The sequence below is a fragment of the Cenococcum geophilum genome (assembly GCF_001692895.1).
Source record: "Cenococcum geophilum 1.58 unplaced genomic scaffold K441scaffold_26, whole genome shotgun sequence".
Classification (NCBI taxonomy): domain Eukaryota; kingdom Fungi; phylum Ascomycota; class Dothideomycetes; order Gloniales; family Gloniaceae; genus Cenococcum; species Cenococcum geophilum.
Window position 1 is genome coordinate 1,475,854 of NW_027137584.1, and position 14,856 is coordinate 1,490,709.

The 14,856-nt window shown below is 31.8% G+C and overlaps 1 protein-coding gene across 1 annotated transcript; it reads right to left on the reverse strand.

Moving 5' to 3' along the window:
- Positions 1–10,581: 10,581 nt before the first annotated feature.
- Positions 10,582–10,782, reverse strand: K441DRAFT_565146 (uncharacterized protein; the record flags this gene model as incomplete). The annotated part of the gene is made up of 1 exon (XM_067643685.1): positions 10,582–10,782. A coding segment is annotated over one exon (201 nt), but the record flags the coding sequence as incomplete, so codon positions are not given.
- Positions 10,783–14,856: the final 4,074 nt, after the last annotated feature.

Consider the following 14,856-nt stretch of genomic DNA (forward strand, 5'->3'; position numbering starts at 1 on the left):
TTTATTTTAGCTAGTAGGTTTAACTTATACGTAACTAGTAAAATCCTTTATATAATTTTAAAAGGTCCTAGTTTAATATAGTCTAACTTCTTACTTAGTCGTTAACTCTTAAAATTTTTATATAGTAGCCATACTTTATCTCCCTTCTTAAGATCTGGTCCCTTAGATCTCTTAGTATTATAATACTTTTTCATTTTTTCTTATACCTTCTTTGCTAATTCTATAAGGTCTATATAAAGATTTATTAATATCTTTATTCTTTCCTTAGCTGGACTACTTGTTTTCTTTACTTACCGTAGTAATAACGATATTCTTGGCTTATATCCATAATTTGCCTTAAATGGTAATATACCTATTCCTTCTTAAGGTGTTATATTGTATATAAACTATATAACTAGTAATAGCAATACCTAATTATTCTATATATAATTAATATAATGTCTTAGATACTATTCTAGTGTTTAATTTAATCTTTCCATTTAACCGTCTGTCTGCGGATAATATGCGGTAGAAGTTACTGCTTAAACTCCTTACTCCGCTAAGAATACCTCCTAGAATACTGCTATAAATCTTAGATCTCTATCTAATATAATTTTACTTAGTGCTCTATATTTTATAAACACTTCTTTAATATAGATTCTAGCAATATCTTCTACTAATATTTCTTTTGTATATGCTATAAAGTATCCCCACTTTATAAGCTTATCTACTATTACTAAGATTATATTATAATCTTACCCGGTAATAGGATCTCTTAACTTTAATAACTTAATAATAAAGTCCCATAATATAACCTCCTATAGTCTTGCTAGTATTTTAATAGGTTATAGCCCTCTATATAGCTTATGCCTTATTAGTTTATTTCTTTAGCAATCTAGATATTCCTTTATTACTTTTCTTATAATATTTTAAATTTTATTAATAATATACTCCTCCTAAAGTCTTAACACTAAGCCTATAGCTCTATTATATCCCTAAGTTAATTCCCTATAAAATTCTCCTATAAATTGCTCTACTATGCTTCTTAGGATATACTTTACTTCTTAGTTTTTGTATATATCTGTTTATAGATCTTCTAGCTATACTTCTAGAATTCTTTATACCCAAAAGCTTTCTAGTATCTCGTAGACTTTCTCTAGTTCGTTACTCTCTTAAGTTACTATAATTTTTAGATAATTATACCTAATTAATCCGTCTATATCTTTTCGCAGTAAAGCCCCTAATGGCTTTTTGTTATTCTATAGTTTAGCTTTTTAACTTAGAGCATCTGCTTATATATTATCTATACCCTTAGTATACTAAATCTTAAAATGGTATTCCGTAAGTATTTTTACCCATCTAACCTATCTTTAGTTAAGTTCCTTTATTGTTAGGAATCCTATTAGGTTCTTATAATCTATTTTAACTATAAATAGTTTCTTTATACCTTATAAGAACGCTCTCTATTCCTTTAATACTGTAACTATACCTAATAACTCCTTATTATAGATATTATAGTTTAATTCTAGTAGTATTATCTTCCGACTATAGTATACCACTAGGTGCTATTTATCTTAGTGTTTTTTATATAAAGTATACCCCTAGTACAAAGTCTAATGCATCCGTTTTTATAACCGTCTCTAGTCCTAGTTAATAGATTTTAAGAACTAGATCCTAGGTAAATAATCCTTTAACTTCCTTAAATAGCCCTTACTGTTTCTTTCCCTATGCCTATAGTTCCTCTTTCTTTGTTAATCGCGTAAATAGTTTAATATTCTTTAACTATTACGCTATAAACCTTCTGCAGTAATTGTAAAATCCTAAAAATAACCTTAACTATATTATATTCTCCGGTTCTTGCCAATTTACTATAGCCTTAATCTTCTTTAGATCTATACTAAGTTGGCCTAGTTTAATAATAAATTTAATAAAATCGGTCTTCCTGGTAAAGAACTCGCATTTCTTAATTACTACTAGTATTTATTCTTCTTATAGTTTCTTTAAAACCTATTTAACGTGTTCCCTATATTCTTTCTCAGTTATTAAGTAGATAACAATATCGTTAAGATATACCATAATAAATTTATCTAAGTGTTCTCCTAATACGTTATTAATTCGTTTTTAAAACGTTACTAGTACGTTTATAAGCCTAAATTGTATAACTAATAGTTTATATAGTCCTTCCTTTAACCTAAAGGCTGCCTTTTATTCGTTACCTTCCTTAATCCGGATTTAATAGTACGCCCATCTTAGATCTATCTTTGTAAAGATTTACGCGTTGCCTATTCTATCTTAAATTTTACTAATTAAGGGTAAAGAATATCTATCCTTTCTAGTAATGCTGTTTAACTGCCTATAGTTAATACATAGCCTCAGTTTACTGTTCTTCTTTAGTATAAATAATACTAGATAACCCGCTAATAATTGCGATAGTTTAATATATCCCTTATATAAGTTCTCTTAGACAAACTCTTTAAGTACTCTACCCTCTTCTTTAGTAAGCTTGTAGATTAAAAAAAACCTTAGACTTATTTTTAGTTCTAATTCTATCTTATAGTCCTATGCTATATAATCTAACAGCTTCTCGCTTTCCGGTAACTATAGTTTCTTACCATACTTATAGTATTTCTTTAGTATATAACTTAAGCCTTACTTAGTCTCCTTATATGTCGCTCTAACTTAGTACCATACTATCTTGGCTTGTTATTGCATCTTATAGCGTTAAATATTTTTAATATTAACTTAACCTATAATCTAATTGATTTTTAGATTATATTCCTATAACTAAGGCATCCCTAATACTGCCTTATCCTATCCTAATAGTAGGATATTAAAAGATATCTTAATTTGTTTCTCTTTAATGGTTATCTAAATAGGTCCTATTTTAAGGTTAATAATCCCTCCTCTATAGGCTATTAGATCTCCTAAAATTATAACTAATAGGTAGGGTTACTCCTTCTATCTATAAGGTAGCCCCATTCTCTTAACTATTACTAGTAAAATATGGTTTCGCGTTACTCCACTATTTATTAGCGCTTTAAACTACTAATCTTGCCATTTAACTTATAAATTTAGGTGTTATCCTTAAATTCCTTTAAGGGTCTAAGGCTTTATTACTAGCTCCTTTTAGTTCTATAGGCCTCTACTTTTCCTAACTATTAGCTGCTTAATCCTATTATACTTGGCTTACTCTTTAGCTAATACCTAGTTTACTTTTTATCTTTAATATACCATGGATACGTGTTCTTTAGATATTCCCACCACTATTATCTATCTAGGCATTCTTCTATAAGGAATCTTCCTGGTTAAAGTATTAAGTCCCCTTCCTCTTAGACCTCTGCTGGATGCCATTTATATATATACTTAGCATTTCTGTACTATTATTTATCTGTTTTCTAGTATATCCTTATAAGGTATTTCTAATTCTTTTCCTTCGGATTCTTATATATTTCGCATATATTGTCTATATATACAATCTATAATAGCATATAGTATACTAGGTACTTTAGGTTAACTCTTAGCTTATCCTTATCCTTAAGTTTAAACCTTTATTGTGCTAATCTAAATGTTATAACTTTGTTTGTAGGTATTAAAATATATCTCTTACTTCTCTAGTCCTCTAATTATTCCTTTAGATCCTTTAACGTTATAATTAAGGCTCCTTTAATATAAGTTATGGCCTTTTCTATAATCGGGTGGTCTTAGATAACTTTCTTATTTAACTATATATAGAAATCTTCCCACTTATCGTTATATCGCTGTCTATACTACTTTTAGTATAGCTGCTAGAGTATATACGGCTTATCCGTAAGGAAGTATCTTCTTATTACTACGTCGTAATAGCCCTTTATGTATTATTCTTTAAACCTAGTAGGAATTCTTAAATCCTCTTTATTTTCTAGTTTAGTAAGCCACTTAGCTCTTAGTATGCCTGCCTTAGGCCTATTAGTAATTCTTTATACTAGCGCTCTGTCCCTTATACGTCCTAATATACTAAATCTCTTATCTAGTTTCTATTCTTACTATGCGATAATTCTTTACCTAAACTCTTCTATAGTTTCCTTTAGTTTGCGTCTTGCGCTTAGATCCTTAAAGTTCTCTTACTTTTTAATCTTAGTATTAACTCTTTAATCTTTAGGCCGAACACTGTGTTCTTTTAGTAAGTCCTCTAAGTTTATATATCTGTCTCCTAGTCTAATTACTATTTGTACTATAGATTCTCTAATCTATAAAGAAGCTCCTTACCTCTTACTTATAGGTGTCCTTATTTATACTCCGAATTCTTAACCCTTTAGATTCTTTAATCCTAAGCTTGCTTCTATCTTAAGCTTAGCTCCCGTCTTAGTCTAACTAGGCGTCCGTAGTGTTCTTATCTTATCTTAAGAGTCTTATGCCGTTAGGAATTCTTGTCCTAAGCTTATTTATATGTCTTTAAACTAAGCTACTACCCTACTCTATTAGTTTTCGTCTGTTATGGGTCCTTAGGTATACCTTATCTCGTCTTAAGAGTCTTAGTCGTCTTTTATCTTATTATAAGAATCTTAAGCCTTTGGCCTTTTGCCTTTATTAAGTGCCGAAGTAGTTTACTGTCCTACTTCTTTTGCGTCTTGTAAAGCGATAGACATTATATCTAGTAGGGTCTTAATCCCTACTAATATTCCCTGTTCCGTAATAGAATTATTCTTTACCTCTTATATAATATCTTTAATGGCTACGTGTTCCTAGTAAACCGCCTATATTACCTTATTGTCACGAAATGCTTTGCCTTTGTTAAATTTATTGTCTTTAATGTCTAATCTGCGAGCTAGTTTATTGGTTCCTTAATATTTTAATAAACTTGGCTTCTATAGCTAATAGCTTACGCCGTACTTAGCGTCCTTATAAATTCGGTATATATTGTTGTAACAAAACATAAAACTTTGGATTAAACATTCCTTTGTTCCTTGTAGTATATTATTATCCCTCTATATATATATATCGTCTACTAGTCTCGTCCCTTTTACTATATAGTAACTCTAACCACTTCTATAGTCTCTAATATAATAACCCTATTTTCCGTAATTTATATAAGCTCCCTCTTTAAACTATTTTTCTTATTATGGAGTCCGCCTAAACGTCTTCTGCTGCTGAGATCCCTGGTTTAGCCTCTGCTCCTTAGACCTTTAATTACTTAATCCTTGTCCTCTAGGTTTTTATAGTTGTTTATTCTATCTCTTATAGGCTTCTTTAGTACTACTTAGGTCCATTAACTCTGCGATATACTATGGTTTTTAACTTGGCTTTGGTTGTTGCGTGCTCTACGCCTTATACGACTATAGAACTCTATCCTAGCCTCTCTTAGCCTATTCCCTTTGGTAGATCCAATTGTTAATCTTAATTACTTAATTTATTAGTTCCCTTAGGGTATCCGCATCTTCTATTAGAATAATTACGTCCTAGACTTTAGCCTTAAGTCCCTGTTTATACTATGCTATAAGCGCCCTATTATTCTACTCTACTTATATTACTAACGTTTAAAACTGCGTTATGTACTTAATTGCTAAGGTTTATTATATAATATCTTAGAGTTTTCTTTCCGCCGTAGTTGTTACCTCTAGGTCTCCGAACATTTATATAAGTTATTCTATAAATCTGTTTTAGCTTAAAAACATAAACTATACCTCTTAGTTTGTAGTTATTATTCCGTTTACTTATATTTCTATAAGGTAAGGCTTAAACTATTTAAGTACTCTCCCTAATAGGAATAGTTCTATATAGGCTATTTAATCTATAAGTGTTGCCAGCTTTACTCCCTCCTGTACTACCTTAAAGTGCATTTATATAAGGAATCCTTTAAACTTTAATCTCTCTCCTAAGTATCTTTTAATTAATAGTAACTTAACCTTTATTGCGCCTATCCCGTTAATCCTATTTTTTAATATTATATTATTTTCTATTAGCTAGTTAACTATCTTTTATATTTATCTAACCGTTATAGGTTGCTATAAGTTAGTATCTGCTATACTAGTGTCGTTACTTAACCTTAAAGTAGTTGCCGCCGTTAATAGCGTTATGGTGGCTGCTTTTAGTGGCATGTTATTTGACTTTCTATACTTAATACCGTAACTAGGTAGTAATTATATAACGGAACCTTATAGTAGTAACTACGGTAGGCTTATTATTGGGCTAGGTGTATAGGTAATATAAGTTAAAGTTAACAACGTAATAATAACTGGTGGAGTAGTTGCTTAATAGATTAACTCTAATTATATTCTAAGAATTACTACAAGGAAGGAACTATCTAGGTAGGGACTAAGGGTCCTTAAATATACAACCGTACTCCTATAAAATCCTTCTTATACGTAATATACGTCTTATACATAAGGTACGTAAGTTCCTCCCATACCTCTCGTTTAATACGTAGCATATTATATAACCTTAGTTACCATTCCTTATCACATGGTTCTATCGGCTCTATTCTAGACCGTACTTGTATTAACTAACTAGCTTCTTCCGTCTCTTCTCCAAGTAGTCGTAATATCGTACTTAAAGCGTCCGTAACACTAGGGCTAAGTCGCGCCTTAGGATAAAAAGTGGAAGAGTATAAGTATTTAGGCTTTTTTAGCGCTAATATATAATACAACTTCCTTAATATACTTGGTAAAATTTAAATACTTAGAAAATAGAAGGAAGTATAAATCCTTATAGATAGTAGAGCTACTAGTATAGGCTTTATTAATACAAACTACGCGAAAACTTAACGCTTAAATTTAAAGAAACTTAATAAGCCCTAAGGCTTATAAGGCTTTAATGGTAAGCCCTTAATATATGGTAAACTAATATACTACGCTCTTATAAAGATGTGGATAGGTAAATACCTTAAATATATTTCCCTATTTATAATACCTTTAAAGTATTATAAGGTAATACTTAGATATAGATAGCTAAAATAATATAACCCTTTAATTAGCTAGGTTAAAGAAACACTAAAATTCCATATAACTTACTACCGAAGTAATTACTACTAGAATCTTGTTGTTGGGGAAGACGCAGCCGGATTTGGAGGTTCCTCCCCCCCGTTTTAGGAGGCAGTTTCTCCTCGCTTAGACCTATATCTATTACCGCTTTTGCAATATACTAAGCATGCTAAGAACGGCAGGATCTCCCTTACTTACCCACTAAACCTAAAATTGCGCATGTAACCCTATAACGCACCTCTTAAAGCTCCCCAAACGTCCCTTAGTGGCTAACATTATTTAAAAAGCTATAAACGTCCACCGCCTACCTTTATCCTTATCCTTTGCTAAAAGCACTACCCTTATACAACGAAACCTCCCTTCTATACTACACTCCTTTAATCCTTTTCCCACAGTAGCTATATATGCATTTTTCTTTGCTATTATATTGTTTACTTCTAATACTTAATTTCTAGGTTTCTACCTATAGGGTTTTTTTGCCTTATCCCGCTCTTAAGAACGCCGATCTCCCATAAAGCCTTTTTTAGCGTTCCTATTAATAGCAGTTGATTTTAAGCTAGCTTCTACGTATAGGCAACTGGCAGCTACTAAAGCACTAAGATACTACGCGTTTAACCACCATGCCCTCTTAAAGTAAGAAATGGCGAAATATAGATCTAGCCTCTAGCTTAGACTCTGAACTAGGCAAGCCGTCTTATTCTAAGCCAGCTTTAGACTTAAATTTAAGCTCTAACTTTAAAGCTAGGGAAGACGCTAATTCTAAGGGGGAATATTTACGGCAAAAAATTGCGTATTATAAGGACTAAGGAAGGGCGAAGTTAAAACGGAAGCCTTAGTCTACTTCTCTTATTAAGTATAAGTTTTAGAATTAGAAAAAGTTTGTTTATATTTAAACTAAAATTTACCTTATAATACTAATAATTTATATTTAGGTTCTGCCTAAAAGTTAAGTCTAACCCAACTAAGGCCCTTTATTAGTGTGTGGCCAACACGTTTAAAATATACCTTAAATGGCGCGTAAAGAATTTTTAAATTAAGAAGAAAAGTATAATCTAGGCGTACTGGAGGCGAATGCTATATAAATTTATAAATATGGTAGGCTATAGTATAAATAATAGCGCAGAACTTAATATACAAGATATAGGTAATCTTTAATTTTTTTTAAAAAAAATCCTAGCTAATTTGTTATAGTGGATCCTAACCTACTTAACGCTAATATATAAGCTAGACACGTCAGAGAAAAAAAAGGATGCTATATATATATAGGACTTATATATAATTATTAATGCCTATTAAACAATAGACGCGAAGCCTTACTATAGTTGTTTTTAAGTACAGATAGGAGCAATCCTTTTCCTCTCTAGTACTATAGTAATAAGACCCTAAGCTCTTATTAAAAGTTTAAGCGTAAAAGGCTCTAATAAAGCGCTTTTATATAAACATATTATAATCCTAAAAGTTCGCGATACAAAAAACTTTAATTAAACTATAACTGTTGCCCTTATAAGTCTTATATATATTAAGAATTCTAAAGGCATAAGCAGACAGTATATAGCGACGTTAATTAAAGACGGCGCGAATAGTGCTAATAGACCTATAGTAAGAGGTTTATTTTCCGTCTTAAAAGTATCCTAGCTTTTTATATCCTATCCTATTTTATAAGCCTTGCTATTGCGGATAATACATTTTAACGCCATTATACTTTACTAGAAGAGATTTTTAGACTTAAAATCCTAGTAAAAAAAGAGTATCTTAAAGTAAAGTTTAAAAAGGAGATAGAGGAACGACCCATCTTTTAAAATATTAAGATAATGGCTAGTTATGGGGGAGTATTAGATACCAAAGCATTCCCTTGCTAAAAATGCCGCGATTACTATATATAGTTAGACCAAGTGGCCAGGTTTAAACAATCGCTTAAACTTTACTAGCTGTAACGAGTATTTAGAAGAAAATTAAATAGTAAGTATCTAATTTAATATAAGTGTATATATTAACTAAGTTTTCTAGGCGCCCTTACTCTAGAAGAGCGAAATTAGATAATAGGTTATTACGGCAATACCTACTAACGGTTTTATTTACCTAATTTAATTAAGCGCGATTTCTAGTTAATCTACTTTAGGACTCTATTATAGGATAACCTTATCTAATATACTATATGGATAGGGATCTTAAGGGATAAGTGGGCCCCTATAGGTCTAACTAATAAGCAAAAGCTTAAATTCTAGCTAAAACTTAATTAACACCCTAATATTCTGCAGCTTTATAAGAAACGAGAGCAATATAAGTAAAAGATTAGGAGCCGGGGATATCACCCTATTAATACCGTAAAGGGAATAAAACTATACAACCGTTACAATAAAGCTAGACGTAAACTTTATAGTATTACAAATGTCCTACGCAAATAAAAAGAGGACTAGGTTATTCTCGATTTTTACAACGCCATTAACAATCACGATATTAAAAGACAGCTTAGTGATAGCGTTGGGACGGAAATTCCTACCTATTTAGCTATATAGTATAAATTTCGCAAATATGCTGCTATTGCTAAACTACTATCTTAGCCGCTAAATAAGCTCGAAGAAGGATACGCTATAAAACTCCGTATAAAGTTTATCCGCAATTTTATTAAGTATTATAATTAATAAGAGAGTTGGTAGAATAGGATCCTAAGCAAGGCTATCGGATTTTAACTTGGGTTTAAAGTAGACTAAAGTATAATAGGCGTAAAAAGAGGTGTAAGTAACGCTAATACTAGTACCTATTAATAGGCAAAGTGGTAGAAAGAATAAATTAGCTTAGACTTACCTTTTTAAGAAAACCTAGATAAGACGCGGAGCGCGGTCCCGATTAAGGAAGAGGGTATTAAGATAATATAGCTGCTGTATCCTATAACGTTTACTAATCTAGTTTATCTTATCTATATTAGCAATAACTAACTCTTAACGCTAAGGCAGACCCGCCTATTTATAAAGAAGGATATACTATAGAAGTATCTTAATAATTACGTTATAGAAGGAGTGTTTAGGTAGGGGTTCCACTATAAGCATCCTTATTGCTTAGAGTGGATTAAAGGACTTAAGTATTTTAAATATCACGCAGCCCTTATACATGGCGTATGGCATCTAATTAAGAGGCACCGCTAGGTAAGTTGCCTTACCTATACGAGAATCCTATACTGACCCTCTGGTATTTATAAAAAGGCATATAACTAGTAAATTTAGAACTATACGTTCCTTATACATGGGACCTTTTCCTAGTTATTTCGCGCTTATCTTATTATTCTTTACCACTTTTTATTTTAATTTAGTCTATTATCATTTAATCCTATTTTAGTATTTAGTAGAATAGATATAATAACTAGGATTTTGTAATTTATTTAGGGGGGCAAGGGGTAATAGGTAAGGGTAAGGGTAAGGGTGAGGGTAAAAGTAAGGGTGAGGTAAAGGATGAGATAAAGGGTAGGGTAAGGGGTAAGGTAAGGGGAGGCTGATAGGAGATAGATAATATAGTTGTATAATATCTAACGGACCGACTATAGACGAGATATATATTTAAATTTCTTAAATTAACCCAAACGGAGAAAGGAAGAGAAGTATTATATAATGACTTCCTACCTAAGCCGATCTCCTAAGCTATGTATCTTTACTTATATATAACGCTTGCACCTTTTGCAATAAAGTATATAAGGGTAATTAGGGTTAAATAAATAACTACTATCTTTAATATAACATATAAACTTGGCTTTATAACTAATATTATAATAGGTCCTAGTCGTGCAGAGGGTATTAAGACAGTTATTAATGTTTTCGCTTTTGCGCTTAGCCGCAGTATACCTTACCTTAGCGATTAAAGCAGTGATTCTATTTATTATAGCTAAGATTAGATAGCTTAAAGTTTTAGTATAAAATTTTCCTTTATATCCTTAGATGCAGTAATTACTGTCCGTATAATGCTAATAGCGAAATCGCTTATAACGTCCAGCTCTATAAAGTCCTTAAGTTTAATAAGCTCTTTAATATACTTGGCCGCTATTAAGGTAATTATATTATGTAAAGCTAAGTCGCCTATTAGGCTAAAGATATCCTTAATAATATTAGGAAACCCGTTTGCGGACTAGCTAGTTCTTAGAATATATTAGATTTTTGTATTCGTAAGCTCTTTTAGCTATAGTATATTATAGTAATTAGTAATTGCATTAATATAGACGTGACGAAATGTGATATAGGCCATCGTCGGCCGTATTATTGCGTCTTTATTATCGCCACCGCTATTATCTAGTTTAGATAGCGATAAGGTATTAGCGTCGTTAATATTAAATCCTTACTCCTCCTTGCTATTCTTATAGTCCCTTTTATATATAAATTAGATTATTCTTTTAACGGTGCCGGAATCAAACCCGTTAATATTTATAATATTAGTTGCCGCCTCCTACCCGTTAGTTAGTTAGTTAGGGTTAATTCTACTAAATATTTGGTTAGCTTTTACCTAAAAGCCTCTATTATAGGTAGCTATAAGTATAGGAGATTAGGTGTATATAATTGCTTTATAGACTTTAAACTTTAGCCCCTAGTATATAAGTTTTAAGTTGCTATATTTCTCGCTATTTATAAACTGCGCTAAGCTAAATAGAATACTCTTAGATAGTATATTTCTCTAATTTTGACTACACCTCGAGCAATATTTAAGGAAGTAATTTGGTATTAAATAGGACGATTAAGAATAAGAACTCTACTTTATTAAATATAGCTCTAGAGCCTCTATATATACATTAAGAAGTCGTTATTAGCTTTGTCTAATCTGCAATGGATTTAGCTAGTTAGTTAGAGCTTTAAACGTTAGTCGCTTAACTAAGGACTAGTATAACTTCTAAAGTTCTAGGAAGGGTAAGTGGTGGGGTATGCGGCCGCAGCGCCTAGAAGTAGTTAGTGGTTATATAATAAAGGCTTAGTTAGAGGACGTGTTCCTATAGCTTAGGTTAAGGCTCTATACTCCTCTAAGCCATATTAAACAAAGTTAAATAGTATTATATTCCTGCATACCGGTCCACTAATTATACTATTTCACTTTTTCCTTAACTATATGCTAATACAACCCGCATAATCACCCAGCTTGCAAGATTAGCTATGCTTATATAGTTTATAAAATTAAGCATTAGGTTTTAAAAGACTACTTCTATATAGCCTTTCTATCTTTATTACGAAAGAAGTATATTTACACTAGGTATTTTAGCAAGGCTAAGAGAAGAGAGCGTAGAGAGGGGGGTTTAATTTTAGTGGGGGTTATAAGTATAGGCAAACGTAAAGGCATAAGGCGGGAAGGGCTTTAGGCTTAGTTATAGAATAATAGCAAATCGCTAGACCATCATATAAGCCGTATAAGATCTTATATTCTCTAAACAAAATTAAGTAATTTAAACAGTGTAGTTCCTCTATATAAACTTAAATTATTTCCTCTACGGAAGTACTATAGCTGCCGTAAGTATTAACAGAGCCTAGGACACTAATTAAACCATAAGGGAGGGCCTAGCAGCCTAGTTGGCTTTATTAAGTTCCTTAACCTCTTTATTTAATTGCTCTAAAGCTTTCTTTCTACCTTCTATAAACTGTATATCGCCGGAAAGGCAATTAGATATTATTACTTCTTTATTGTAATTAAGTGCCGTTATAGCTAATATGCTACTATGGTAGCCCGGCATAGCTAAAGATATTTTAATAATTGTATTACGTATAGTAACCGTAGCCTAGCGAACATTAGGTGGAATATATAGAATGCCGATAATTTTATAAAGCTTTAAGATTTTAGGGACCTGCTCGCTTATAATATAGGCAATTACTTACCTTTACTTTATGTAACTTGCCTTCTTCCTATTTATAAAAGGTAATATCTTATTTTTTATCCTCCTTAAAAATCTTTTCCCCTAACTTTGGAACCTAATAGGCCGACCCTTAGCCTATATTGGATATATCTATTACAATAATAAGTATCTAAAAGTAGCGATTAGATTACTAAAGATATAAAAGGGGCGGGTTATATACTGCCTGCTTTAGCAGGTAAGTTATTGCCGGTATTTAGAGGTCTTTAAAGGTCTTAGAGGTATATTTATATATTAATTAGTAAAACCCTAGCAGAGGTAGTGCATGCGTGTTAGCAAGGTTAAACTATGTAGTAGTTCTTACTAGAGCAATAAGGAAGTGCGTAGATTTAAGTTAGGCTGTAAACAGTATAGAATACACAAAGGTAGGCCTAAATGCGACTTACTAGACGGTATAAATATAAGAAGACGCCTATTCTAGCCTTACTATAGGTAGTAAAAGATTGGTAAAGGGTAAGACTAAGTGTACTTATAGAATATAGGAGGCTAACCTATTATAAGTAGAGAAGCCTAGCTTAGCCGGCTATAAGTGTAATTATGTAGTATAGGGGAGGTATAAATTAGCACGCTATAATTATGTGTAGAAATGCGAAAACGTTATATAATAGCCTTTGCTATACTATTTGCGGAAGAAATAGCTTTTGCTAGTAGAGAGATATATTCTTCTTTAAATTAATCCCTAAAGCCTTAATCCTAGCGACTATATCCTCCCTATATATATCCTTATACGCATCCCCACCTTTATCCTAGTCCTCTTTTATACTATACCTTATATTATAATTTCTATTGTCCTATATTTTACGCTCTATCTATTATAGGATTTCTTTTCCACTATTTATTTTCTTAACTGCACCCAAAAATGTAAGAACTTTGTAATAATTCCCTTAGTAAATAAATTCCCTAAAAAAGGTTTTCTAACCGTAGTATTGGTAATGGGCTAAAGTATAGCGGATAGCTAGCAGCACTAATAAGGCAGGGGTATAGTAGACTTTAATTCTAAAAATATAGGGAGTAAGAAGAAAGTAAAATGGGAGAAATCGATGCTATTTAAAACGAGAATTAATAATTTAGTAGCCGAATAGTAGGTTTTCCTAGATATATAATATACACTACGGATATTCTATACGGTTAAACCCTATCTTAAAGCCTAGAGCACGCAAATCCTTTTCTATATTGCTCTTTTTTAAGTCACTAGGAGACCCCTCTAGTAACTTTAACTATTTAACCTTTAATTTTACCGCGTTTATATCTTCTACAATTTGCTCTCCGCCTTATATTAGCCCTACTGCTTCTAATAGAGCATATAACTGCTTTTTAATTCTACTAATATGAAAATGTATTAGGACTTAAGCGTACTTGGGTTTAGTGGGTAAATTATAGCGGAAACTAATCTATTTTAAAACCTATAAAGCTTAAGATCTATTAGAAATTACCTAGATTTATAACCTACTTTAATAAATTTAAACTGTTCTTTTCCCTAAGCGTTAGGAAAGACTCTGGCTATTTTATTATAGCTAGTTTTAGACGTTTTAAAGAGCATATAATACTCTTTTATTTTAGGTATATTTAATAAGAATAGGTATTTTCTCGGTAGCAGTATAATATAAGAGGTCTAGGTTAGTTAGTAAACGTTTTAGCGGGTAGTAGATTAAGGTACACTTTATCCTTACTCCTAAGGGCTTAAGCAGTCTAACTTAGAAAGAAAAAAGCGTTAAATATGGTACTTATTAGTTCTAAAGATATAGCTATATAATTGTAGATAGAAGTGGGGGTAGTAATTAATAAAAATTGTTAAGAGGTTATAATGCGTGCCATATGCTATTAGTAGGCCTTATTATAGCTAGGTAAGAAGTCTAAGCTACTAGATATATTAAAGGGTAGTGTCTGTATAAGTAGAGGTTGTAAATAGTGTTACGCGCAGAGCGTATGCGGCAGGGGCCGCATAGCGTAGCGTAGGTCACCTGACCACCTACGGCCCGATAGATAGTCCGACCTCAGCCCCCCCTATTTAGGCACCGCGATCCTTACGATCCTCTGCGAACGAAACAA